The following is a 25,888-nucleotide window of genomic DNA, read 5'->3' as shown; positions in this document are numbered from 1 at the left end:
GCTTTGATATTACATATATAAGTACTACATGTGGACCTCTCTCAATTTGTTCATTTTGTAATGATATCTTTAATTCTCTAATTTTGATGAATATTTTTGTAATTTTTGGTAAAAAGTGATATTTTTGACTTCTTGTTAAAAACCACAAGTCCAATTGCTTTGATATTACATATATAGGTACTACATGTGGACCACTCTCAAATTTGTTCATTTCATGTTGATACCTTCAATTCTCTAATTTTGATGAATATTTTTATCATTTTTGGTAAAAAGTGATATTTTCGACTTCTTGTTGAAAACCACAATCATTTATGGTGAAAAATGATATTTTTAAATTCTTGTTGAAAACAGCAAGTCCCATTGCATTGATACTATGCATATTGTTCATTTTCTAATGATATCTTCTGTTCTTTAATTGAAATGTGCAGTGCTAACAGCAGAGCTATCTCAGCCGAGAGGCTGCTTGTTAAACATACCGTAACACTGGAGTAAAAAAAAAGATTGTTTATTTACGTATGGATAATCACCTTATGGTTAATATCTATGATATGTTTTCTAATATAATTACTTTTAATTTATTCTTAGCAAAGACTGTGCCATCAAGACATTGTTGGCCGATTCTGGTTTTCAGATGAATACATTAGAGTTTCTTATGAGCGGCGAAGGACCCAGGGCTGCGACTGTCAGGGGTCAAAGACGATTTGATTCAAATTTCTCATTTAAGAAATGTAAGTGAAATATTTGATGTTATTCTATTGATCAGCCAATGTAGATATTCTGATTCTATTCTATTCTATATCAATAATTTTTGATGTTTTCTAAAACATCTTAAACTGTATGTATGTCTAGATTGTTTTATTAAGTTTGAAAAAATATTTTCAGTTTTATAAACGAGTTCATATTATATTTTAATTTTAAATTATAATTTTCTGACCATATATTACAGATGAAGAAGTTAATGAAGAAGAAGTGAAGAAAGTGGAAGATATGATTGAGTCTGTTCAGTCACAGTATAAAATAGCCCCTCCACCACCCCAGGTAAGAATTGTACTTGTTTCAGAATTCAATATTTTTACTGTGACTACTCATTATAACTTAAAACTTCAAAATTTGTAGTATTTTAGATGTTTTTTGCCAATAATGGAGATAACATATGGTATTGCTATTAATTTTTTTTTGAGTACATAGTTTTGAGAAAAAATATCAATACTGCATTGGAACATGACATGACCCATTTAGGTACTTGTCTGCTACACTGCTTAAATGTTTCTTTTTTCAAGCGACTTCTTCTGAAAACTGTTAACTTTAATCACTTTTATACTTGGTACACATGTTGCTTGTGTGGACCTCTACGAGATTTAATCATTTTGTGACGATATCTTCAATTCTCTATTTTTAATGAATATTTTTGTCAGTTTTGGTGAAAGTTTTTGACTTCTTCTTGAGAACTGCTACATTTGCTTTCAAATTACATTTCACAACAATATCTTGAATTTGCCAATTTCAGCGACATTATTTCAACGTCAGATTTCCACATTAATTTAACATCTGATTCATAATAATTCCCTTTGTCACAGTATGTATTTAGTATCTCATTTGTTGCTGTATAGATGACAACACTGTATTGCCAATGCCAATGCATTAATAATATTTATTTCAGACACCAGCAGATGAAGAAGTTTGTACAATATGTTATGCAAGACCCCAAGTCAAGATATTTCAACCATGTGGACACAAATCTTGCAGGTCAGTGTACTCAGGAAGTGTATACACTTTTATAAATGTCATGTTAAAAACATTTAGCACTATTAGATACGATTGCATTTGATCTACTGAAAATTGCGCCGTGCAAAACAAACATTTTTGGTTCACATAAAGATATACAGGTGTTCCTGAACCACCTCTGTTGACACTAAATCATCTAGGAATTGTGTATATACTGACCACTTGATCAACCTATACCTATATAAATAGATTGACAGTTGCATCATTCTTTCCACACTGTGATATAAGAGTAGCTCACATGTGCTTCTATTGGAGAGGTACTTCTCATTGGGCAAAAGGAATAATTTGAGTTTTATTATTAGGCATCATTTCAAAAAAAGTCCAAAGTCAGGGACTATTAATTTAGGTTCCATTTGTGTGCTTGTCTTTCCAGAGACATTTCCCAACCATGTATTAACACATTCAAACATAAAGAACAAGCTACATTATGCACATTGATTTTCAGTATCATTTGATCAAATATGGCTGACTGGTGGCCATTTTGGTTCTCAAATTACCTAAATTTTGATACATATTTAAACATTTCTTGGAGCTAGATGAGTGCAAATTTGCTTGGAACCTCCAGTAATTGCATCAAAAACATTCAATTACCGATACATGGAGATGATAGAGAAATCACGAATGACATATTTTAATGAAATTCAATACTCTTTCATAAGCTTGTCATACCTTTCATCACTTATCACTGCAGTATATACATTGCATGTTCACTATCACTGATTTGTTCTTATATTTGTGTATCTACTCTAGCTCCTGTGTAGAACAACATCTGATGAATGACAAGAACTGCTTTTTCTGCAAAACAGAAATTAAGAAAGTCAAAGACATACCTCTCAAATTATTTCTCTGAGTGTACGTGAATTGAATCACTGCTTTTTAAATCAATATGTGCTTTTTAATAATAATAATTATTAATATGTAGTATATAGTTCAGCTTAATTGGATTGGGGGAGCATTCTCCCATATATGCATATTAAATTACAATAAATAAATGTCAATGAATATTTACATTTTTTTTTGCAATCAACTAAGATGTCTCTTTCTAAGTGTAGTTTATGGATGTTTGTGAGTTGTAGCTGCTTTTAAGGGAGTGTAATTAATTACATAATAGGTACAATGTATTATGAGCTTGCAATAACTGATTGTAAAGTGTAATTAAGGCGGTACTGCTGCTGTTTTCATCCCCCCAATGGGAGAAAAATTGTCTAGATCTGAAATTATTGCTACCTTTAATAACTGAAGGTTTAGTACATCATGGTACTCCCATGATGTACTAATGTGGGTAATAGAGTGATTATACTTGTACATGTAGCTCCCTGTTTAGAAAGACAAACAAGTGTTTGTACCTACATGTAAGTATTAGTGATTCCTGATGCCAATACAGTTTTGTCTTTCTCAGTAGGAAGTCATGTACATAGGAAATATACCAAGTAGTACCACCAATATGTAGTGCTTTATTGACCACTTTTTTAACCCAAAATGTTTTTGTTTATTTTTAGTTTTTCTGGTAATTCTGGATCAAATTCACATAATTTCCCATTTCCCATAGGGCTTGATTAAAATTGTTGAAAGAAATATGGAAATAAAAACATGTGTTATCAGCGTTTGTGATAATCAGTGTTATTCCATGATACTATGGGCAATTCTGTAGTTGTCACATTTAATTTTTTTTTTTTCCTCAGATGGTACATGTTCTCATGACACATTTTCCTCATGGTTTATATTTTTGTCTCTAGTTTTTTACATAAGATTTAAATTGTCTCTGAAAATTGTAAGGAATTACAAGTGAAAATTCGAACCTGTTTTCATATTAAACATTTGAGTACATTATCTCCAATATAAAGGGAATAAATTGCTTCAGGTCTCTCTCTCTCAAGTCCTACATAAATGAGTAATTGTCTCATACTTTCTAAACTGATGAAAAGTTTCTGCCCCACGTAGATATTTTTTGGTGAAAATACAGTAGATATGTGTGTTAGCTATTGCATGTTAACCTACAATCGGTTATTCTGAGCACATGTTATTATTTTATTACCTTTAAAATAAAGATAAAATTGAAATATCATTTACAATTTAATTATTGTAGTTCAAGTACATGTATGAAGTAATTCATTGGAGCATTCATAAAATAGTTTTTTTTACAAAAGGGCTGAATGGATTATACAAATGTTGAATACATATTCAAACAATTCTAGAGAAGTGTGATAAGTGCCACTTTCCATGCAACAATTTTTTTAGTTTCGTGTATAACAGTATTTTTATGTGCATTGTGTACCAATTCGACACATGTGACCCATATCACAAAAAGAGGTTGGCATGGTGATAGTGATGCTTTGTTTAAATCACACCTTCTGTATGAAACACTCTATATGATTTCAGCTAGTGACAAGGCTTCACAAGGTATTTATTTTTAATTACATCAGTTTCAGTCTATTACAGAAAATGTACCTATACAATGTAGAATTGCTTACAAATCTTGATGTTTTTATTGAAAATAAAAAATGTGATAAAAATGGCTGAAATACAGTAGTAGATGTGAAAAGGTTTCCTTTGCAAAGTTTGTATAAATATTCATGAGCTGAAAATTTGCATATCCTATGGTCCAGTGGGTTGAATGCTGTCTGCACACAATCAAACACACTGACGCTGCTGTAGGCATCCACAACAATCCAGGTAATGAATTCATTGATAGTCCTAGTACCAACTCAGTCATCTCAAGATATTACAAAAAGTTGCATTATGAAAATAGAAAATATTAATAAGGAGCAAACAATAGTTTTCCTTCTGTCAAAGGTCATCTGTATATTATGCAAATATACTAGTAGTTGTTCTTTAATAAGTCATTCCAGAAATAGTACTAGTTCCATAGTCAGTAGATCAAGGTATAATCTTTGAACTCCTGTGGAGTAATAACAATTTAAAAATGCATAGAGTAGAGCTCATTACATAAATGCATATTGACAGTATATGTATAATCTATTTCTTGTGTGTATTTCATATACACACAAATTTTCAGCAATTTTATCTTGGGCTTCCTTTACTTTTGCAATGCAGTTTTATATCCTAGTTTTTTGTACATGTATACCTTAGTCGTGTTATCATTGCATTTTGTAAGTCCTACATATTGCCTGTACCAATTATTCAACTCAATGTCAACCAATCTAGTACTACTAATGCATTCCACTCTAACATGCACATTTGCTGTTCTTCTTTATATTTCATCAGCAAGGACACATTTTGTTGTCATTTGGGAAAGTTTGAACAATAATAAACCAAATTATTGTGTCACACATACAAGAACTATACTGGGGTTCTTATTTTTACCATGTGCAAGGCTGCAATGCTATGTTTGAATTCAGCAGATTTAAAGATATACATGTATCGGTAATAGACGAGTTGCCTGGTTACATATAGCACATGGGTGGTGGTGGATGACGTTTCTAATAACTGGTCATTCTTTATAAAAACACATTTTAAAATAGGACATCTTTAGCGATTGACCCTCGGTGACATCTTACAAAGCATTGTGAAAATGTCGCAAATCATATTTTGTTGGGTTTATATTTTGTAAGAATGAAAAATACTATCATATGTTACGACCATTTCAAAAACTTTCAAAAGATGCTTACAATACAAATATTCGCTCTATCACTGTTCATAGTAGTTCATGCACTTAATGGAAGAAATACAGTAAATAAACTAACAGACTAATTTGTGATCGATATTTGGCGAGATATGTTTCTAAAGATCTATTTGACGGAATTAGTTTAGACACTGTTCATAGTAAAATATGGATGCTATAAAACAGGATCTGAAACATCACAAAACAAAGACAGTCCCTAACAGGACTACAGTTCTTGTTGCATTTGGCATTTTTACCTCTACAATGATTTTTTAGATGCTACATGATACAGTATTAAACTGATTATTCAAGATGCCGACCAATCGTGTTGTAACACGTCTGCATGATTAGAGTGCCCTCACAAAAACATCGAGATGATTTTTAGTTAATTAGCTTTCAACAAATTTATTTACAACTTTGAACGTTGATCACAAGAGTTGAGACAGCCTAAATGAATCATGTCACATTTACAACTCAACTATTGAAGATTTTGCGACAGTTCCGTGCATGCTTCAAACCAATCGTGCGACAGAACGCAAGGTTACGATTACACAAGCAGAAGTGAGAAATTTTCAAAGAAAGATCAATAACCCAAGACAAACACTAATCAGTTCTTTCACAGAATTATTTTGCATGCCATTTCAATGAATTTGTGATCATATTGCAATTAGCATGACTTTAAATTAGGATATTCATTGCATATCAGTTTTGCATAATCTTCCCTCACACACTAGACACAGATAGAAATAATTTCTACAACACAGGCAGTATTGATGTTCATATGCTCTTTATTTCCCCATCCATACATTCTTAAAAACATTATGTAATTGATTCCCTTCATCTCAAAATCTGACTGGCCAAGAGCAATTAAAATCTTCCCACCCCTTTATTATAGCCTGGGAAACACATTTCTCATCTATTCTGAGATTTGGACGATATCACATATTACATGGTGTTTAACATTATGAGCATCTGACCAATGCAAATATGGAATGTACTGGATGAATGACTTCCGAGTGTCAGCACTGCAATGATTACCTCAGAATATTGTAAATGTTCCAGGCCCTTCCCCATTGGTGGTTCATAAGAACACCAATGCTCCCTCTTCAACTCACAAAACCCCTCATAACATTGTATTTGATCCTAAAATGTCACTACTCTCACCCTGAACTATTACAATCATTTGTAACTTAATAAAATAAAATAAACTTATTTTTTTATATTACACTCGCTCTCTGATTTTCAACATGGTCAGCTCTTAGATAAAATAGCGACCAACTAACATGGCATTTTAGGATTGACAATCCTACTGTATTAGTACAAGAAGGTTAGACTGAACTTGAAATAAAGCACTTTGGGATGGTATTAGTATGATTAAATCAAAAAGGTATACCATAAATTCATTGTTTGTTTTATGAAGTAGCACTTATATCAGAGTTGTGCTTCTGAAATATGAAATACACTAATCCCGTGACAAATTCTTCTGAGCTAAACCTACATAAACAAACACAATGAAATTACTTTTTCCCTGTTGCTCACAACATGTTATAAAACTTTGTCTTCTCCCATGTATCCAAGTTTCAAAAGATGCACATGTGGTCATAGTTACAAGTCCAGCAAATGACAGATCAATTTAGATGGAAATTAAAGACCAATTCATTATGACTTTTATCCCTGTCACTGCTACACAATTTCATAATATTAAAGATGTTTCCAGGAAACAAGACGATAATACTAATAAGAAATAATACTAGAACTATCTGCAGCTCCACCCACCCACCCATGCATACACCAATCCCTGAATGACGAACCCTGTACTTCATCTCTTTAAAAATTATCGATACAATTACGATGTAAAAACCATCGCTATATACATGTCCATAATATGAAATGATATTCATCAATATACAATGTAATAGATTTTATAGATTTGAAAAAATTGTGGTAATCACAAAAAGTTGATAATTTGAAAAACAAATTTCACATCACCATGGAAACTACATGATAATTTGAGGATCTGCTACAGAACTGCCAATAGACTTATGAGGAAGAATACGTCCACCATTCACATATAATTCATCTTGTACTATAACATCTTCTCCTAACACAGAAACATTTTCCATTCTGACCTGCAAATAAATTCAATTCAATCAATTTAGTGGAACGTACTAAGATAAATTATTGTTGTTGCTGTCAAAATGTATGTAAATTATGAGAACAGGATGCAAATGGGAAAACACTAACAACTTGTCAGTTGATACATCTCTCAGCTGTTCTCATGGCATACTTGACTGTTGCCACATTTCACAAAATATATTAGCAATCATTTGAAAACAACAGATGAGGCACAAATATCAGCTAAATGACAGTTTCAAGAAAAAGTAAAAAAATATTAGTTTTGGCGCAGTCCCTCAACTGTTGTTTTGAATTTGAATTCTGATATTATGATTGCCAGTTAATGAGAATGACAACTTCACCACTAATATTTTATAAATTTAATTTTTTTTTTATATTCATTTAATAAAGAAAATTTGTTGGAAATGGTCAGAAAGTTGAAAGATCACAACACTTACCCACTGTCCAACAACACACTTCCATCCAATAATAGATGACTCAATCCAAGCATGGGATTTTATACGAGTTTCTTTCAATACAGTACTGCGCTTAATACATGTACCATCTTCAATTACAACACCTGGACCTATTGTGACATTTGGTCCAATACGACAGTTGGCACCAATCTTGGCACTTGGATCCTGAAATTACAAGCATGTCACATCTATGTCATATCATACAAAAAACAGGAAAAGAAAAAGAAAAAACATAGGAAAAGAAAAAGAGATCTAGTACTAATAATCATATACATGTACATGTAATTTACATGTGCCGCACCATATTCTATAGTGATTTCAATAAAACATTTAGCATACAACACAAGTGCCATACTTGTATTACAAGGTATATAATTCCGTCTTTGTTCCTACAGAAAGCCAATTTTCATTATCATGAAAAATTAAATTATTTTTAATAATACTCATGTTAGAGTGATTTGCTATTTATTCGATGGAATGATTTTAGCAAATTTGCTTACTATGGAAGTGAAGCTTTACTATATTACAAATATTATTAATAATGAAAAATTATGAATATTCAAAGTTTGTGAACATTATCTGAGAGTTCTTAAAAGTCATCAAATAAAGAACTCCCACTATATCTTTATATGAACAAAAAGTTTGATACATGCAGTTAAAATAAGTCTTGCATCCTCAACAACTTCAAAAATCTGCTGAATCAACTGGTTATGGAAATGTTAAATGTACTAAAAGATTAAAAAATACTTAAATGTCCAAAAGATAATATCAAAAATTTAATTTATATTGGAAATTAAAATGAAATATCTAAAGATTAGTTAAGACAGAAATGTAAACTTACCACTAACACATTGCCGACAATTCCTGGGCCTTCTGCTAGTTTCTCTGCTGCTGTGTTTCTAAGATGTGTTAAATAAAGGCACATGCCAGTCAAAAAGTCTTTAGGTTGACCAACATCCATCCAGAAACCTGCAAGAGATTCGATCATAATACATACATGGGACAAATATGATTATGACAATAATTCCTATAATAATATGCTTAAAAATTATCGTCACTGTCTGTCCATCATTACCCTAGAACTTTCAAATTACATATTAATTAATGAGTTGTGTGTCAGTCAAATGTCCCTGTGTTCTGGATGGCAAGCCAATGAAATAGCAATCATACTAGAGAAAATTTCTGAAGGATATTAAAGGTGTTTCCAGGTGAATTACAACACAGGTTGGTGGCTGTGGATGCGGACAAGAGGAAGGTGAAAAAAATAGTAAGGAAAGTAGCATTGGTGAGGAGGAATGTGTGGAAATTGAAAGAAGAAGATACCAGAAAGAATTTTGAAGCGAGAGTTGGGGAGCTTGTGGAGACTGATGCATCAGATTTGTGGGGGTGTTTTAAAGAAGGGGTGTTGCAGGCATGCGATGAAGTTTGTGGGAAGAAGAAAGGTAGGAGGGGCAGAGGAGACACAGGCTGGTGGAATGAAGAGGTGAAGGAAGCAATAGCAAGAAAGAAAGATGCATAATGCGAAAAGTGGTACTGAAGAGAATAAGGTTAGGTATAAGAGATTGAAGAAACAAGCAAAGAAAGTGGTGGCAAAGGCCATGAGGGAGGACAATGAGAAGGTGCTGAGTGAGATTAAGGAGAATCCAAACAAGGTGTATAAGATAGTGAAGGCAATGAAAGGGGATGGAAGAGATGTTACAGGGGGAAGATGTATGAGAGGAAGTGATGGCAAGTTGAATTTCTGTGAGAGAGATAGAAGTAAAGTCTGGAAAGAACATATGGAAAAAATCATGAATGAGGAGAATGAGTGGGATCAGGATGTGGAGGCTGATCTGGTGGAAGGGCCAGTTGAAAGAGTGAGTCGAGAAGAAGTAGTGAAGGCAATCAGAGACATGAAAACTGGAAAGGCTGCTGGACCCTCGGAAGTGAGCGCGGAGATGATTTTTGCAAGTGGAGACATAGGGATTGGTGTGATAATGGAGTTATGCCAGAGAGTGTTAGATGGAAGAGGAGTGAGTGTGGTAGTACCAATTTTTAAAGGAAAAAGGGATGCAAAGAGTTGTGGTGCGTATAGGGGTGTGAAACTATTAGAGCATGCAATGAAAATTGTGGAGAGGGTGATAGTGAATAGAATCCGGAAATTAGTGGAAGTGGATGAGATGCAGTTTGGTTTTATGCCAGGGAAAGGAACAATTGATGCAGTGTTTATTCTGAGGAGGATGCAAGAGGAATATCGTGCAAAAGGGAAGAAACTGTATATGTGTTTTGTGGATTTGGAGAAGGCCTTTGATAGAGTCCCGAGGAAGGTGATGGAGTGGGCAATGCGGAAGAGAGGTATACCAGCCCTTACCAAACTGTTTTTTTGTGGCAACTAGTTCGCACGCTTGTGGCAAGCATAGCGCAAGCATATTTGATTGCCAGAACATTCTGGCAACTAGTTGCCGATCATTGCCAGTAGTGGCAATCATTCTGGCAACTACTTAGTTATTTGTGGCAACATTGCCACAACACAGAGTAAACATAATTTTGTGGCAACTATGCGGCAAAAGTGGTAATTTATAGAGTGGGCATAAGTGTATGTATATCTTAGCCGTAAGTAAAAAAAGTTGTGTGACGTCAACATTGAATATGTATTTAAAATCTTTCTTTATTACGCATCACATTTGACTTACAAATTACAAACTTATACTGAATTCAAAAAATATATTGTCAGAAATTAAATGAATGAAAAATGTACTAGCCCAATATTGTATAAGCATGCAGTCTGTCGGCTGATATAGCTCCGCTGCATACTCTGAAAGTAATTTGATCCAAACTGAAGACACTGTTGCAAAATCTTATGGTGGTAAACCCAAGGAATGCACTTACATTAATAAACTATTCAGTTAAGCTGTTTTCAAGAAAATGTGACAAAATTATTCACAAAAATTAAAAAATTCAAGATATTGTCATGAAATGAATTGGTGTGGTTTTATCAATAAGGAAATTATGTGCTAAATTTAAAACCTTGGATGATCTTTATCAACTTGGTTTTAAATTTAATCACCTACTTTTGTGGCAGGGAATTATCGCTGCTCTCCCAGATAATTGTAAAACGTCGGCAATTTGATGTTTTAAAAGCTGGTGCAACTTTTCATGTGAAAACAAAAGTATGCAATTTTTTTTTTCTTGTCAATGTAAGAACATTATATTGTATTGTATTATAAAAAAACAAGATTACAGAACAGAAATTAAAGAAAAACAATCAAAACACAACGTATATCTCCGCTTGCCACGTTCTGTATAATTTTTTTTTTTCAATTTTACGTACGTGCCAAAATCACGGAGTACATTTTTACATCCATAGGCTGTAGATTGAAATATTTTTTTTACCGAAGCATCATACCAGTCGTTATTTTTTCCATGGTCTCAGCATCTTGAATGTCTGAACGGAACAACGGAACACCGTGCAGGCGAACGATGTGGTCTCAGTAACCGCTTTTACTAATCGTTGCAAAATGTTACGACTTTATGTGGAGAAATGAAATTCGCACAAATACAAAAAGGTCAAAGTGCATGGACTGTCTGACTTCGCGCGCGAACTTGTATCGTCTCCTCGCGCACCGGGCCTTGTCAAACGCACGTTGAAAGAGCTGTCACTTTTCACAGGTAAGAATATAATATAAATATATATTAATTTTACTGAGCTAAATATGTTTTGTTTGTGTGAGTCTATGCTGGCCGTAATCGCAATGTCGATTTTGCGTATTTTATTCAGAATGACACAAACGCTGTAATCCAAGGTCATCTGCTGCTTGCATGTCATGATGCGTTACCGATTCGATCGATCTTTTATAAATTAACATTAAAATCTTGTTGAATATTGACCAATGTTCAGTTTAATTTCCGTGATTTTGGCGAACAATTCAGTTGAATACAGTAGGAATAATTGTGGGGGTGGGGGGATGTGCCTACCTATATTTCCTTGCCACAAGCGGTTTTCTGGCAACTGTGCCACAAGCTGGATTCTGGCAGTTTACAAGAAATTGTGGCATACATGCCGCAAACTTTGTGGCAACCTTGCCACATTAGTTGCCACAAGTGCTAATTTGCATGCGAAAATATGCATATGCTGCAAGTGTGCCGCAAATCACTTGTGGTACACACGCCACAAAGTTGTGGCAAGCTTGCCACAAGTATGTGCCAGAAGCCTTGTATTTCCGTAAGGGTGAGGCAATGGTAAGAGCAGTGATGAGTTTGTATGAAGGAGCAAAGACAAGAGTTAGAGTAGGATCGGAGTTGTCAGAGGAGTTTGAGGTGAAGGTGGGTGTGCATCAAGGCTCTGTACTATCAACCATTGATATTTGTAGTTGTCATTGATGTAGTTACAGAGAGCGCAAGAGAAGGGCTGATGAGAGAGATGTTGTATGCTGATGACTTGGTCTTGATGGATGACACAATGGAGGGATTGAGGGAGAGGTTTGTAAAATGGAAAAAAGCACTTGAGAGTAAGGGTTTGAAGGTAAATCTGGGAAAGACAAAAGTGATGGTGAGTGGGACGGAGGAGAAAGCTTTGGTGAGTAAGGTTGACCAATGTGGCATGTGTGGAAAGAGGGTAAAGGTAAATTCAGTGCGGTGTGTGAAATGTGGGAAGTGGATACATGGGAGATGTGCAAAGATAAAGAGGGTGACCCAAAGATTGGCAAGGGATTTTGTGGAAGATGTAAGAATGGAGCTGGAAGGGTGGTGGAACAGGAAGAAAAGTTGTGTGATGAGGTTGAGTCAGTGAAGGAGTTTACATACCTGGGTGACAAGGTAAGTGTGGGTGGTGGGTGTGAGGTGGCTGTAACAGCTAGAGCAAGGTTTGCGGAAGCGGTAGATCGGTTGGCGAAGGCAAATGGGGTACGTTGGTATGGGCATGTGCTGAGGAGGGAGGATGGACATGTATTAAGAAGGGCCCTTGATTTAGAGGTGAGCGGTCCAAGGAAAAAGGGAAGGCCAAAGAAGACGTGGAAGATGCAAGTGGAGGAGGAGAGTGGGAAGGTTGGGATGAGGATGAGGGATGCTTTAAATCGTGCAAAGTGGAGGGAGGGGGGTAAGAGCGATTGCCACTAGTTTAAGGTGAATCCGGCCACCCTCGTCTTCGGGGACCAAACCAGATTTAAAACTCTGGACTAATACTACTACTAGAGTAAATGTCAGGTAAACCCCAGGTAAATGGCAGTAGCCCATAGCGTCAATAACCATTTTGAAAAGTGTCAGTGAAGTTAGCATACGATTCAGATTATCATATGGATTTAAGATTTGCATTCAGTTGAACACATGTAGCTGTTTATTTTCAAGAATAATAATATTTTACTGTATATTTTACATTCACCCTTTTAAGAATATTTGCTGGTTTCAAATGATGCCACAGAATCAATTAAATATGAAACAGTCAGAATTACCTTTCAATTCAAAAGCATACAACTCATCATCTTGTGCCATATTAGGAAATACTTCTTTCTCTATAGATGTTGGTTTGAGCTGTAAAAACATACGAGAAGAGTTGCATTTTTATATTAAAGCAAATGATGAATGTATCCATTTATACAATAAAACTGTTACAAACAATACTGGCTGTTTTTACACAAAACAGACAGCGACTAAAATGATTAATTGAAAAAGAATTACATGTAGGACATTCTGTTTGATTACTTTTTCATTTCACATACATGTATGTTATAAAACAATCCATCAAATCTTAACATAACTCATTAAATAACAATTATGTAGTTGACAGCAATATACGGTATGCAAGTGAAATACTACAATACTGGTACTTAAATTAAAACTCATTTACTGGGTTTTTTACTTTTTGCTGACAGATTAACCCGTTATGCACTAGACTTTCTTGCTCCAATTTTTCTGAACTTTTTTCTTATATTCTTCAATATTTCTTGAAATGAACTAATTTTGGACAGAATTTGAGTCAATTTTCAGTTGTTACTCAAAAGATTTGGTTATTTTTGTCCCAATCTTCTGAAGAAAAGTGCAGACTAAAAACGGGACTATTTTGAGAATTTGTGATAAAAAGAGATTGCTGGTAGTGAAAATGTTAAACCCATGTAACATTATGATAGAACTCATCATTTCATTGAATTTTAAATCTATGAAATATTAAAATAATGAAATTAAATAAAAGTTAAAAATAATGCTATTATAAATAGACCACACAAATATTAAGTCATCAATGATAATATCTATACATACCTCTATTCTGTCTAATATTGCTGGATTGAATATATAAAGACCTGCATTAATTTTATTAGATACAAACTCTTGTGGTTTTTCTACAAAACTTTCAATCTTGCAGTTTGTGTCGTACACTACCACACCATATTTGGAAGGCTCTTCTACTTTGGTCACCTAAAATATAACGATAATAATTTTCAACACCTATGTTAACTACCGGTATATGGTGTATGTATCTCTAGCGGTAAACAGATGATGTACAAGCTGGTACCACAATGACATTTACTCATAATCCTATTGTTAACACAACTGTTCTATACTATTATTTTAATATTTTGTATACAACGTACATGTATGTATACTTTGATATGGAGAAGTGTTTAATCTGAGGCAAATCATCATGATAGTCTTGGAACACTTGGCAATCACTCAGATCATGAACATCCAAGATTTTTGATTTATGTATACATTGCTATAGTTCAGCATTGCAAATTAATTTGCTATGTGTAATCACTACAATAAAATTGTGTCATCAATCCATATGCACCCTTGTAATGGACACTAGGATACACTCACCACAATAGTCCCCTCTTTGCCATGTTTTCTGTGAAAATCTATCATTTCCTTGAATGGAAAATCACAACTGATGTCACTGTTAAGTACAAAGAATGGATCGTCGTCTTCACTTAGCCATTTCTTAGCTAACGCCAATGGACCAGCTAATGAGAAGATAAAGGTTTATTAATGACATCTTTGAACATGGTGTACATCTCTATCACATGTTTATATGGTATATTTCAAGGTACATGTAGACCTTATTACACACAGATTAAATACAGCAGTGGCCACCCATGGGTTCATAATACATGTACTCAGAAAACAATACACATATGCCCAAACATATACATGTAAAATGATTTCATCAACTTTCGGTATTCAGAAATTGATTTTATAATTTCGCCATAAAAACACTAGTTATAACTGTACTACATAAAGAATATCTGATAAAAAAATTATTCCAATTTACTAAAGAAGAATATGATTCTAGCCAAAACAAGGTTTCTGTTAATAATATAAATGTGTGTATAAATTACTGTACACAGACAATAATTAATAACAGCAATTAATATAACAATTAGCTGGAATCATAGACCTTTTGAATCAAATGTTGGTACAATCTACATACCAGCTGTTGTCACCAGTGAGTACAAATAACAGCCCATTCATTATTTATAACAATTATGTATATAATCCTTAAAATAAAATATTTCAATATGCAAATAAAGAATGATATTATAATGAATTTAATTTTAGAAACCTATCAACTGGTTGTAATATTTGCCGTTTACTTGTCACCAACACATGTAATTGATCTGAAATCCAGTCTTATCAATATGCAAAATCTATTATATTAATTAACTCTGAGTGAAAAGAGACACTAACCTGTACCAAGAGGAACTTCTTCATGTGACATTGTAATCTTGATACCCAGCTGTACATAGAAATATAATCAAAGAAAGCTTAGAAAGAACTCCCGTGTGCTGAGAGTATTGAAGACACATTAAAAATTAATTCAAAATTACTTGTACATGAGATATTGATAGAAAAGCTGAAAACTAATTACGTACATCAGGTAACTAATATGAACAGAACAGAACAAAAAAATTATGAATTTTTATGCTAATTAGAGAATTAATATGAACAAATTTTAACCCAAAATTAATCAGGCCTGTCTATTGTCCTAGAGCATTTATGTACCAAATTTTATTCAAATGTGATGATCAGTAATTGAGAGATCAGTGTTAATTAATTATGTTAATTAGGAGATTAATAAGCATAAATATTTACCAAAAACTAATTGGGTTTCTGCATAGTTCTCTTTAAAAGTTTCATTAAAATCCAATTTGTGGTTCTTTATATATCAGTGGAACATTATGCAAATTAGGTAATTAATATCCAATTTAAAACTAATTAGGTCTCTGCATAATCCTAGAAGATCTATGTAGCAAGTCTCATTGAAATATGATGATTACTACTTGATATATCAAAAGCTGAAAATTAATTAATTATGCAAATTAGATAATTAATATGTACTCGTATTACCCTAAAAACTATCAGGTTTGTGCAGTGTCCTATGACATATATGTACCAAGTGTCATTGAAATGTGATGATTACTACTTGAAATATCAAAAGCTGAAAATTAATTAATTATGCAAATTAGCTAATTAATATATACTGATATTAGCCTAAAACTATCAGGTCTGTGCAGTGTCCTATGATGTCTATGTACCAAATTTCATTGAAATGTGATGATTACTACTTGAAATATCAGAAGCTGAAAATTAATTAATTAGGTAATTAATATGTACTCGTATTACCCTAAAAACTATCAGGTCTGTGCAGTGTCCTATGACATCTATGTACCAAGTGTCATTGAAATGTGATGATTAGTACTTGAAATATCAAAAGCTGAAAATTAATTATGCAAATTAGGTAATTAATATGTACTCATATTACACTAAAAACTATCAGGTCTGTGCAGTGTCCTATGACATCTATGTACCAAGTTTCATTGAAATGTGACAATTACTACTTGAAATATCAAAAGCTGAAAATTAATTAATTATGCTAATTAGGTAATTAATATCTACTGATATTACCCTAAAAACTTTCAGGTTTGTGCAGTGTCCTATGACATCTATGTACCAAGTTTTATTGAAATGTGATGATTAGTACTTGAGATATCAGTGGAAAAGCCGAAAATTGATTAATCATTATGCAAATTAGGTAATTAATATTGCACAGATTTTTACCCAAAACTGATCAAATCTGCGCATTAGTTTGGAGCATCTGTGTGCCAAGTTTCATCAAAATCCAATGAGTGGTTCTTTAGATATCAGTGGAACAGTCATGAAACAGCCAAAAATCAGCTAATTATCATGCAAATTAGGTAATTAATATGCATGGATTTTTACCAAAACCTAATCAAATCTGCGCATTGGCCCAGAGCATCTATGCACCAAGTTTCATCAAAAACTGATGTATGGTTCTTGAGATATCAGTGGAACAGACGGACACACATACACACACACACACACACACATACACACATACAGACACACTAACTGCAAAGACTCCCTTTTTGTGCTTCGCACACGGGAGTCAAAAATTGATGAATTTAACTATGCTAATACAATGAATTAATAGATGAAATCTCAAAAATATTGATATATATATATATATATATACACAGATTATCACTAATTAATAGTACATACAATAATTTCGTAAAGCCATGTGGTCTTGTATTCCGTTTAGCCACAATTAAACCTAACAATCATTGCCATGTTTTTAAACCAACCACTGACAATCCTTACAAATGGAGCATACAACTGAGTTGTTCATTATTCAATGTGGGATTGTGAACTATTACAATTATAAAACATGCATGTACCTTCTCTTCTTGGACCTTGAGCTCCGTTTCCAACATATCTGACAGATAACTAACAGCTAATATTATATGTTTAGCACCAGCCTGAAATGAAAGTAAATGATATAGAGTTGTTTAAAGTGGCAATAGCATAACTACCACTATCGCTAAATTTTTTGTGTTTTATTTTAAATAAAACATTTCCTGTGTCATTAGTGTCAATGTATAACTACCATCGGCAAAATGTGAACACTGACGCTTACACACTGTATAATGACATTGTACATTTAAATCACTTGAGAGTGAAACAAGCAGCCAGTCGGCTGAGATAGTTCCGCTGTTAGCAATGCACATTTCAATAAAAGAACAGTAGATATCATTAGAAAATGAACAATATGTATAGTATCAAAGCAATGGGACTTGCTGTTTTCAACAAGAATTCAAATATATCACTTTTCACCAAAAATGACAAAAATAATCATCAAAATTGGAAAATTGAAGATATCACCACGAAATTAACAAATCTGAAAGAGGTCCACATGTAGTACCTATATATGTAATATAAAAACAATCGGACTAGCGGTTTTCAACAAGAAGTCGAAAATATCACTTTTTACCAAAAATGACAAAAATAATAAGCAAAATTAGAGAATTGAAGATATCACCATGAAATGAACAAGGGGTGATCTCGTATTCAAACATGCGGGTCAAACCTACGAAAACCCAAACCGCCCTAAACCGCCCGAACAAAACCCAGTTTTGCGGTTTGGAAGTTTAAACAATAGACAGTGCGGTTCAGGACGACCGCACGAATTTGCATAAAAACTGCGGTTCGAACCGATCTCATTCACACCTCATTCAAGCTGTTGTTTATTTTTAGGATTGGCAAAGTTTACATTGCTAGATAGTTGTCTCTAAAATGTGTCGATTTATTGGTGTACAGTAGTCATTTTACCGTGTGCCTACGTAAAAAAACACTCTTTTATATATCGGTGAACAGCGTGCCGAATAAATTGTTTTGTTTTGATAAACTGTTATGCTCGAGTCGCAAATTGAGCAGAGGACATGAATCAGACTTTTCATTGGGCTGGACAATTGATATTTATCTCTGACAGCTAATAAGTATCAAAAGACGAACATTTGTTGATACAAAGTTGCACTTGAGACTTACGCTACTGTTGCGCGTTCAATTTTCAAACAGTTCTTCCAGGAGTGCGGCATCGCAAAATCTGGAAAAACAAATGCAGCGTACGCCATGAAAATTTATTTCGATTTGCTGCACATCGGTTATTTGCAGTTTTTCTTATTCAATTTCCAGTGACACGAAGTATCAAAACAGAAAATTAAATTAAATGGACTCGCGCTGATTATTTACGGCTATTCAGACGAGACTGCTTATAAAAAACGAACCCTGACCTCTGAAAATACCTTATTCATAGAGTGCCTTGTACCTAAGACCGTCGCCGAAGGCGACACAGTGCACGTTGCGACATTGCAATCGATGCATGCTGGGTGACAAGGGGAAATTCTGATTGAGGTAACCAAGATGGCTGCGTTGAGTGCATGATTTTCTGCGGTGTTTAAAACAACACCTCGCTGCCTACTTTGCCCACAGTCCTTCAAGGCACTGTGCTTCGATGTATTTTCTAAAATAATCGTTTATTTTTAGTTAACCGGGGGTTCGAAATGTGTGCATTTTGTCACAGAAAAGTAAGATATCGGCAGCGGTAAATACCCGTAATTTCCACGCAATGCCGTCAGCTGACAATGTTACGGTGGTCGTAGCACCGGAGTCGTAGCATTAGCCCCGACTTTAGTTTTGACACAGTGATAGAGGGACTGTGGTTTTCAGATGCCTTCGTAGAAAAAATGTTGCCATTATCGATTTAATACTTACATCATATTTTGATAACTCGCAGTCTCACAGACTTTACAAACTTAACCAAAAATGTGTTCTATGAATTTATGAACTGACATGGACACAAAACTGACCGTACTTATTGCGGACAAAATGTACCAGTTCGCTATGGATAAACATATTTTACTGACAATGCCAAATATATATATAACGTAAGTAATTTATCCTAAGAAGCTGCTCATTAAAATTCTAGTGCATCTTTTCCCTGTTTTGTTTCAAACATTATTTACCATATATATCTCAATAGAGAGGGTTTATGGTATCACTTGATTCACATTTAATGACAAAATATAACAAACCATCACGTCTGTAATTAATTCCAGATAAATTGAATAACAATAATAATTGTATTGACTTGTACCAAAATGTAAGTTGTGGGAAACTGATTATTATTACCAATCACAGAAATAAATGAATATAATTTTCATCACACTTATAAATAACATGATGTAAATAGATTTGTGAAACAAAGGCAAGTTTGTTTTTATTAGCATTTACATGTACAAGACTTGCAAAGAAAAAAAAAATCGCTGCTGTAATTCTTAACACTTCAAAATATAACACTCAGTATGAACATAGAGCTCCATAGTATACATCTTATTTTTTTTCCCTACTGAAACCAGGCTGAAACAGTATTGTAAGAAAAACCTAGGTTTCCCTAGGTCTGTCTTCTTTGTTCTCTGTTGTTTGTTTTCAGTGGGGGCGTTAATGGGCAGTTAATCCGGAGGTTAGGTTCAAACCTACTACTAATTTGCATATTGTAGGTCTAGTAGGTCTGAATAGGGCAGGTCGGGTTTACCCAGGTTAACCCAGGTTTGACCCAGGTGTTTGAATATGAGATCACCCCCAAATCTATAAGTGGTCCACATGTAGTATCTATATATGTAATATCAAAGCAATTGAACTTTTGGTTTTTAACAAGAAGTCGAAAATATCACTTTTTACCAAATATGACAAAAATATTCACCAAAATTATAGAATCCAAGATATCATCACGAAATGAACAAATCTGAGAAAGGTCTACATGTAGTATCTAAATATGTAATATCAAAGCAATTGAACTATTGGTTTTTAACAAGAAGTCAAAAATATCACTTTTTACCAAAAATTAAAAAAATATTCATGAAAATTAGAGAATTGAAGATATCATCACAAAATGAACAAATCTGAGAGAGGTCCACATGTAGTACCTATAGATGTAGTATCAAAGCAATTGGACTTGCGGTTTTTAACAAGAAGTCGAAAATATCACTTTTTACCAAAAATGACAAAAATATTCACCAAAATTAGAGAATTAAAGATATCATGACGAAATGAACAAATCTGAGAGAGGTCCATATGTAGTATCTATATATGTAATATCAAAGCAATTGGACTTGCTGTTTTTAACAAGAAGTTGAAAATATCACTTTTTACCAAAAATAACAAAAATATTCAACAAAATTAGAGAATTTAAGATTTTGACATGAAATGAACAAATGTGAGAAAGAACCATCCAAGGTACTTGCATATCAAATTTGAAAAAATTCTGACTTGCAGTTTCGAAGAAGAAGTTGAAATTGTAAAGTTGACGACGACAGACTATCAGTAATATGAACAGCTCCGCTGTGTCGACTTTGTCGACAGCGGAGCTAAAAAGATACTGTTGCATTAAAGTCCCCAGAAGGTAAAATTCGATTTTGTCAAGCGAACATGAAGGATTACGGTACAAGATGACAACTCACCAGGGCCCCTGGGTGAAATGTTGAATACATTGCCACCTTGAAAGCCCATCTCTGATGGATTCTCACCAGTGATTTATGTGTCACATGAAAAATTTCTACTCAACTTTTAGTTGTCACATTGCATTTATGTGAAACAACATTTCAGTAAGTTTTGGTGCTGTTTATGTGGTTATATTTAAAGGGGAACCACTCAATCCCATGAATTGCCACAAAGAATCATGGGACACTATTGTTTATGTTGTTTACAAAGTTAATCTATCTTTTGTTATCTATTGTAATTTTAATCCGGAAAGTAACTTTGTTGTGAGATTTGGCTTAACAGGAAGTGCTCCTTTAAACAAAACATATAAGTTGCGTTCACGCACAGCTCCTTAGCACGGGCTAAGAGGTCAAATTCCATGGCCCGTGCTAAGAAAACGTGAGTGAACGCTTAGCACGGGCTAAGGAATGCTAAGTACAGGTTAAATCTGATCCGAATTTAAGACGCGGTCTAGACCTTAGCACGGGCTAACGAAGTATGCGCGAACGCTTAGCCCAGGGCTAAGCGCCCTCTGCGGCGACCTTTGGGTGTGAAAATTGTCCCATGTTCGTATAACGACACTATTCCACCAGTCATTACTCCGCGCTCACTTCCACACTAATCGGATCACTGTAGTAGAGCATACAGCAGCTCCAATCGTAGACAAAATAAATTTGGTTCACTGTCTACAACATGCATTAATAAAACGCTGTATTCTGTTACGCCCGTTGTATACTGTTTATGTGCATCCAAATAAGTGGTCCGTCTTCTCTCGCGTTCCTGTGCACGTCGCTTCAAAATTAGAACGAAACATGCCAGCAGCAGAAATAGAACCTCGCACGTGTCATTCATTTTTCGTTCGTAAATAGCGGCTTACCAAAGGTCACTGACTAATGGCAGCCCTTAGCCCGTGCTAACAACTGGCCCTCCCTGTGCGTGGACGCAATTGGGTCTAGCCGAAATGCAAATATGCTAGATAAGCCTAAATCAGCTTAAATCTTAGCCCGTACTTCGTGTAACGTGAACACAACTATAGTTTGGTCTGTACATGTAAGGGTGGGGATATCATAGCATAGAGTGGTCAAGGTCATATATGCATACAAAGTAACCATACAAGTCTGATAATCACTTAATAAGAATGTAGACAAAAATATGGAAGTTACTCGTAATGATTCTTTAAAGAAACAATTTAAAGGAATTCAAAAGTAGGTGTAATGTAAAGATGATAATTTGACATTTCTAGACTATTGTGGAGAAGACCCATGAAACAATTGGATTAACCACACTATCAATGAATACTGGTACACATTGCTGTAGATTAAAAAGATTACTATTCAAATTTTAGTAGCCTGGTTATTAATATTTATTGCGGTTTAAGCCCAACTGAGAATAAGAACTTATTTAAAAAGTCAGTACAGCGATAGCAAAAAACATTATGCAGGAACGAGGTTCTGCAAGCACTTTGTTCTAGACCCGAATCACAAACATTGTCTTACCTCTGAAAGTGCCTCGATTTGATGCAAAATCATTGGTTTATTACCAAACTCCACAAGAGGCTTAGGTCTGCTTAAGGTCAAAGGTCGTAACCTTGTCCCAAACCCTCCAACAAGAATCAATGCCTTCATCTTATAGGTAATTTATTTCTAGCCTAGATGAAATAAAAAACAAAACAAAAATACATACATGTATAAATATACTGCACTGATGATTGAGCTGAAATAGTAGAGGTGACAGAACTTGTGAGAATAACAATTGTATTTTAACACATGAATAGCACTGTGCAATGGTTAAAATGAATCTGAATTGCTTAGAAATGTGGTGTGTATTGTTTATGACCTTCCAAACATATCAGATCTGACAAAAAACAAAAATATACTAATACTACCGGTAATGACCAATACTAATACATATGTGAAAAACGGCTGTCAAACAGCCATCTCGGATGAGAAAAATACTGTACATAGTTTATAGACCTTTGGAATGGTCAAATGACCTGTTCCTACAAGCCTGAAAGCAGATGTACTAGCAAATCAAGTTTCAGACTTTGGCCATGGGTTGTGGAAAGAATAATTCAAATGGGAAACAAATTTATTTCCAGAATAAATATTACAAAGAAAAACAAAATTTATATTGAAAAGCAGCACAAACAACAATGTCTCATGATTGACAGAATCCCACAAATTGACAGCTTTCCCTTTAAAAAACAATTTGTTACAATTACTTTAAAACCATGCTTCAATATGATATCAGATATTCGTGTTTACTGAATGGGTGCTATCTGATTCAAAGTGCAAATAAACAACATAAAACACCTCATAGGGGGTCAGAAGTATGATAAAGCTTGATGCAAATGCAACCTTGGATGATGAGGTTTCAATGCCTGGAAAATAAAAACAGCAAGCTGTGCAAGAGTTATAACAACAGATTACCATTGCAAGTGGTACCCTATTAGTAATGATATTTTATATCGGTAAATTTTACAGCCATACTGACAACAGGTGCTGCACAGTGCATAATTACATGACAGCATTAGTATTCCACTTTTATTTTTTGTGAAATTCAAAACACACGAAGGCAATATGATTTATATGATGAAGGTATGCAAGTGTGTATTATGTGATGAAGATGTTGCATGAAATTTATAGTAGTCATGCGAATTTTGAGATGATCCCAAGATCACGTGATGCACCTACAATGTAATGTGTGTGTTTTGTGTTTTTTGAATGCAAATATATTCGCATTTCTGTTTATGCAATGAAATCCACTGTGTTCTATGATGCTGATTGGTTAGAAATGCGTTCCATTCAGAGTTGGATCGATTTGATGCTTGCAAAGTGTGAGATATCACATGGCATATAACCGTATATTCTTATGTAACTTATCAATCCTTAGTCATAATCATAATGTGGTTTAAGATGATATTAATTAACCTATCATGCCATTATAATATACTATAAATTATCAAAATTTCTGACACATCTCACCAGGGTTCACAACGAGTTACAACGGCTTCGAAAAAAATGTAAGCACCACATCATACACAGCAAATATGTTGGTGCTTGTGATACTCACAGATTTATCAACATGTTTCTAAAAAAAACTTTTAATAAGAACTGTCTAAAAATTATAATGTCCCATATTTTATTTTGTTTTCTCAGCCTAATATCAATATTTGCAATTTATAATCTATGCCAAATACCCATCCCATCATAATATATTGATTTAGCACTGTTGACAGGGATGTAATTGGGTTTGCACATCGTACAGAATGACACATTAAAGAAATTAACTAACTGTTATTATATTATTATTGTATTTATACACTGTATGTAGACTGGACTATTGAAATACAGTTTATTTTTACCAATAGACACATCACAGTCAATTACATAATACACAACAAATAGAGTAGTTTTTATAGACTGCATGAATGTGACATCACCAAATGAGTTTTACAACATTCCCTTATAGAATTTTCTATGGGACTGTATAAAAGTTGCATGTATTGTAATACTATTCTCCAATTCTGTTGATTAATTTCCATGGTAAAGTGCATGTACATGATGCAACACGTACATCATATAATTTGCAAAAATTTGCATATGACAATCAGTGTCTATCTTTAAGGGTAAATGTAATACCAGTTATATTAATTAATATAATAAAGTAGAATTACTAAATAAAGTACCAAATATTAATTAATAGTATCAATTACCTTAAACAATTAAACACACATTAATTTACACAATTCAACTCACCAGAACTAAATGGTTGTTATTCACAAGAAGAGACGGGCATCCAAAGACAATTACAAAAGTAGTGGAGTTTAGAGCATGAGCAAGCTGGTGTTGCTTACGTGGTCATACAACTGTGGCGTTTAAATATTACCATAAAATAATAATACAATGGAACATTCCATTTAGCTTTGAGGTGAGATAGCCTCGCTGGTATTACAGGTAAACAACTTGAATACAATTGCATATTATAGGTTTGTCAGCTACCAACCATCTGACAACAGATTAAAAGTTACACACAAACCATTTACACATCCCCTCTAAATAATGCCACTCGCTATAATGTTGGAACATGGAGCTAAAAACAGATGACCGGGGTAAACAAGGCCATCGGTTGTTGATTGCAATGATTCATTCACTCAATGAATTTGTGATTTCCGTCCACTGCACGCCCACAACTCGACGTACTGCTGACAAGTCAGAGTGTATTTTTCGTTATATACAAAATGCTTGAAATTCATAACGAAATTAAAATGAATTTAATAAAAAGAGTACCTACCTTTAATGAGCATCAGTCAACAAGTGCCAACTTGGCAAGTGCACATGCAAAACTACCAAGGTGAAAGATCAGTCTAACGAGAAAGGTCAAAGTTTTTCTCGTCTTGAAATCTCGAATAACCAGACATCCCGGGATTTGGAAGCAACCATTCACTACAGAGGGTTGGTTTCATTTATCATCCGATTTTTAAGCCTTAAAGAGGGAGTTTCTCTCTGTAAAATACATTTAAAAGAATAGAAATTAATGAAATAGTTATAATACAATAAATTTGGAACACTTGCAAATTTTCACG

General features: G+C 34.0%; 3 protein-coding genes across 4 annotated transcripts in view; 1 reads left to right on the top strand and 2 right to left on the bottom strand.

The window, feature by feature from the left end:
* Positions 1-5,085, top strand: part of LOC102804184 (E3 ubiquitin-protein ligase RNF123-like) — a 38,740-nt gene extending 33,655 nt beyond the window's left edge. Inside the window, exons 24-27 of the mRNA XM_085497151.1 lie at positions 586-728; positions 947-1,038; positions 1,661-1,746; positions 2,536-5,085. Of these exons, the coding sequence (XP_085353277.1) occupies positions 586-728; positions 947-1,038; positions 1,661-1,746; positions 2,536-2,635 (421 nt within the window). The 3' untranslated portion in view covers positions 2,636-5,085. The remainder of the gene's footprint in view (positions 1-585; positions 729-946; positions 1,039-1,660; positions 1,747-2,535) is intronic.
* Positions 5,086-6,177: 1,092 nt separating this feature from the next.
* LOC100370382 (mannose-1-phosphate guanylyltransferase catalytic subunit beta-like) lies at positions 6,178-25,717 on the bottom strand. 2 transcript variants are annotated; one of them, XM_006822395.3, is made up of 10 exons: positions 25,597-25,717; positions 22,800-22,951; positions 17,667-17,747; positions 15,655-15,703; positions 14,788-14,930; positions 14,230-14,385; positions 13,425-13,503; positions 8,840-8,967; positions 7,981-8,163; positions 6,178-7,536 (listed from the first exon to the last, which is right to left on the bottom strand). In XM_006822395.3, exons 2-10 carry the CDS (start codon positions 22,926-22,928, stop codon positions 7,405-7,407), a joined length of 1,080 nt encoding a protein of 359 aa, XP_006822458.1. In that variant the 5' UTR covers positions 22,929-22,951; positions 25,597-25,717; the 3' UTR covers positions 6,178-7,404. The 2 variants fall into 2 exon arrangements, with proteins under 2 accessions (XP_006822458.1, XP_085353276.1); XM_085497150.1 differs by lacking the exon at positions 25,597-25,717 and adding an exon at positions 25,062-25,170.
* Positions 25,596-25,888, bottom strand: part of LOC100375839 (protein polybromo-1-like) — a 52,439-nt gene continuing 52,146 nt past the window's right edge. Inside the window, exon 35 of the mRNA XM_085497146.1 lies at positions 25,596-25,808. Coding sequence (XP_085353272.1) covers positions 25,790-25,808 — 19 coding nt within the window. The 3' untranslated portion in view covers positions 25,596-25,789. The remainder of the gene's footprint in view (positions 25,809-25,888) is intronic.

This window comes from Saccoglossus kowalevskii, chromosome 3, assembly GCF_978046115.1.
Source record: "Saccoglossus kowalevskii chromosome 3, keSacKowa6.1, whole genome shotgun sequence".
Lineage (NCBI taxonomy): Eukaryota > Metazoa > Hemichordata > Enteropneusta > Harrimaniidae > Saccoglossus > Saccoglossus kowalevskii.
This window is presented reverse-complemented; position numbering and strand designations above follow the sequence as displayed.

Coding starts and splice junctions, on each gene's coding strand:
- LOC100370382 (XM_006822395.3), bottom strand. CDS start 22,928: ATGAAGGCATTGATTCTTGTTGGAGGGTTTGGGACAAGGTTACGACCT. Junction 14,931..15,654: donor AGAAGTTCCTCTTGGTACAG/GTTAGTGTCTCT, acceptor TCTTCTCATTAG/CTGGTCCATTGGCGTTAGCT. Junction 8,968..13,424: donor GTATGCTTTTGAATTGAAAG/GTAATTCTGACT, acceptor AATCTCTTGCAG/GTTTCTGGATGGATGTTGGT.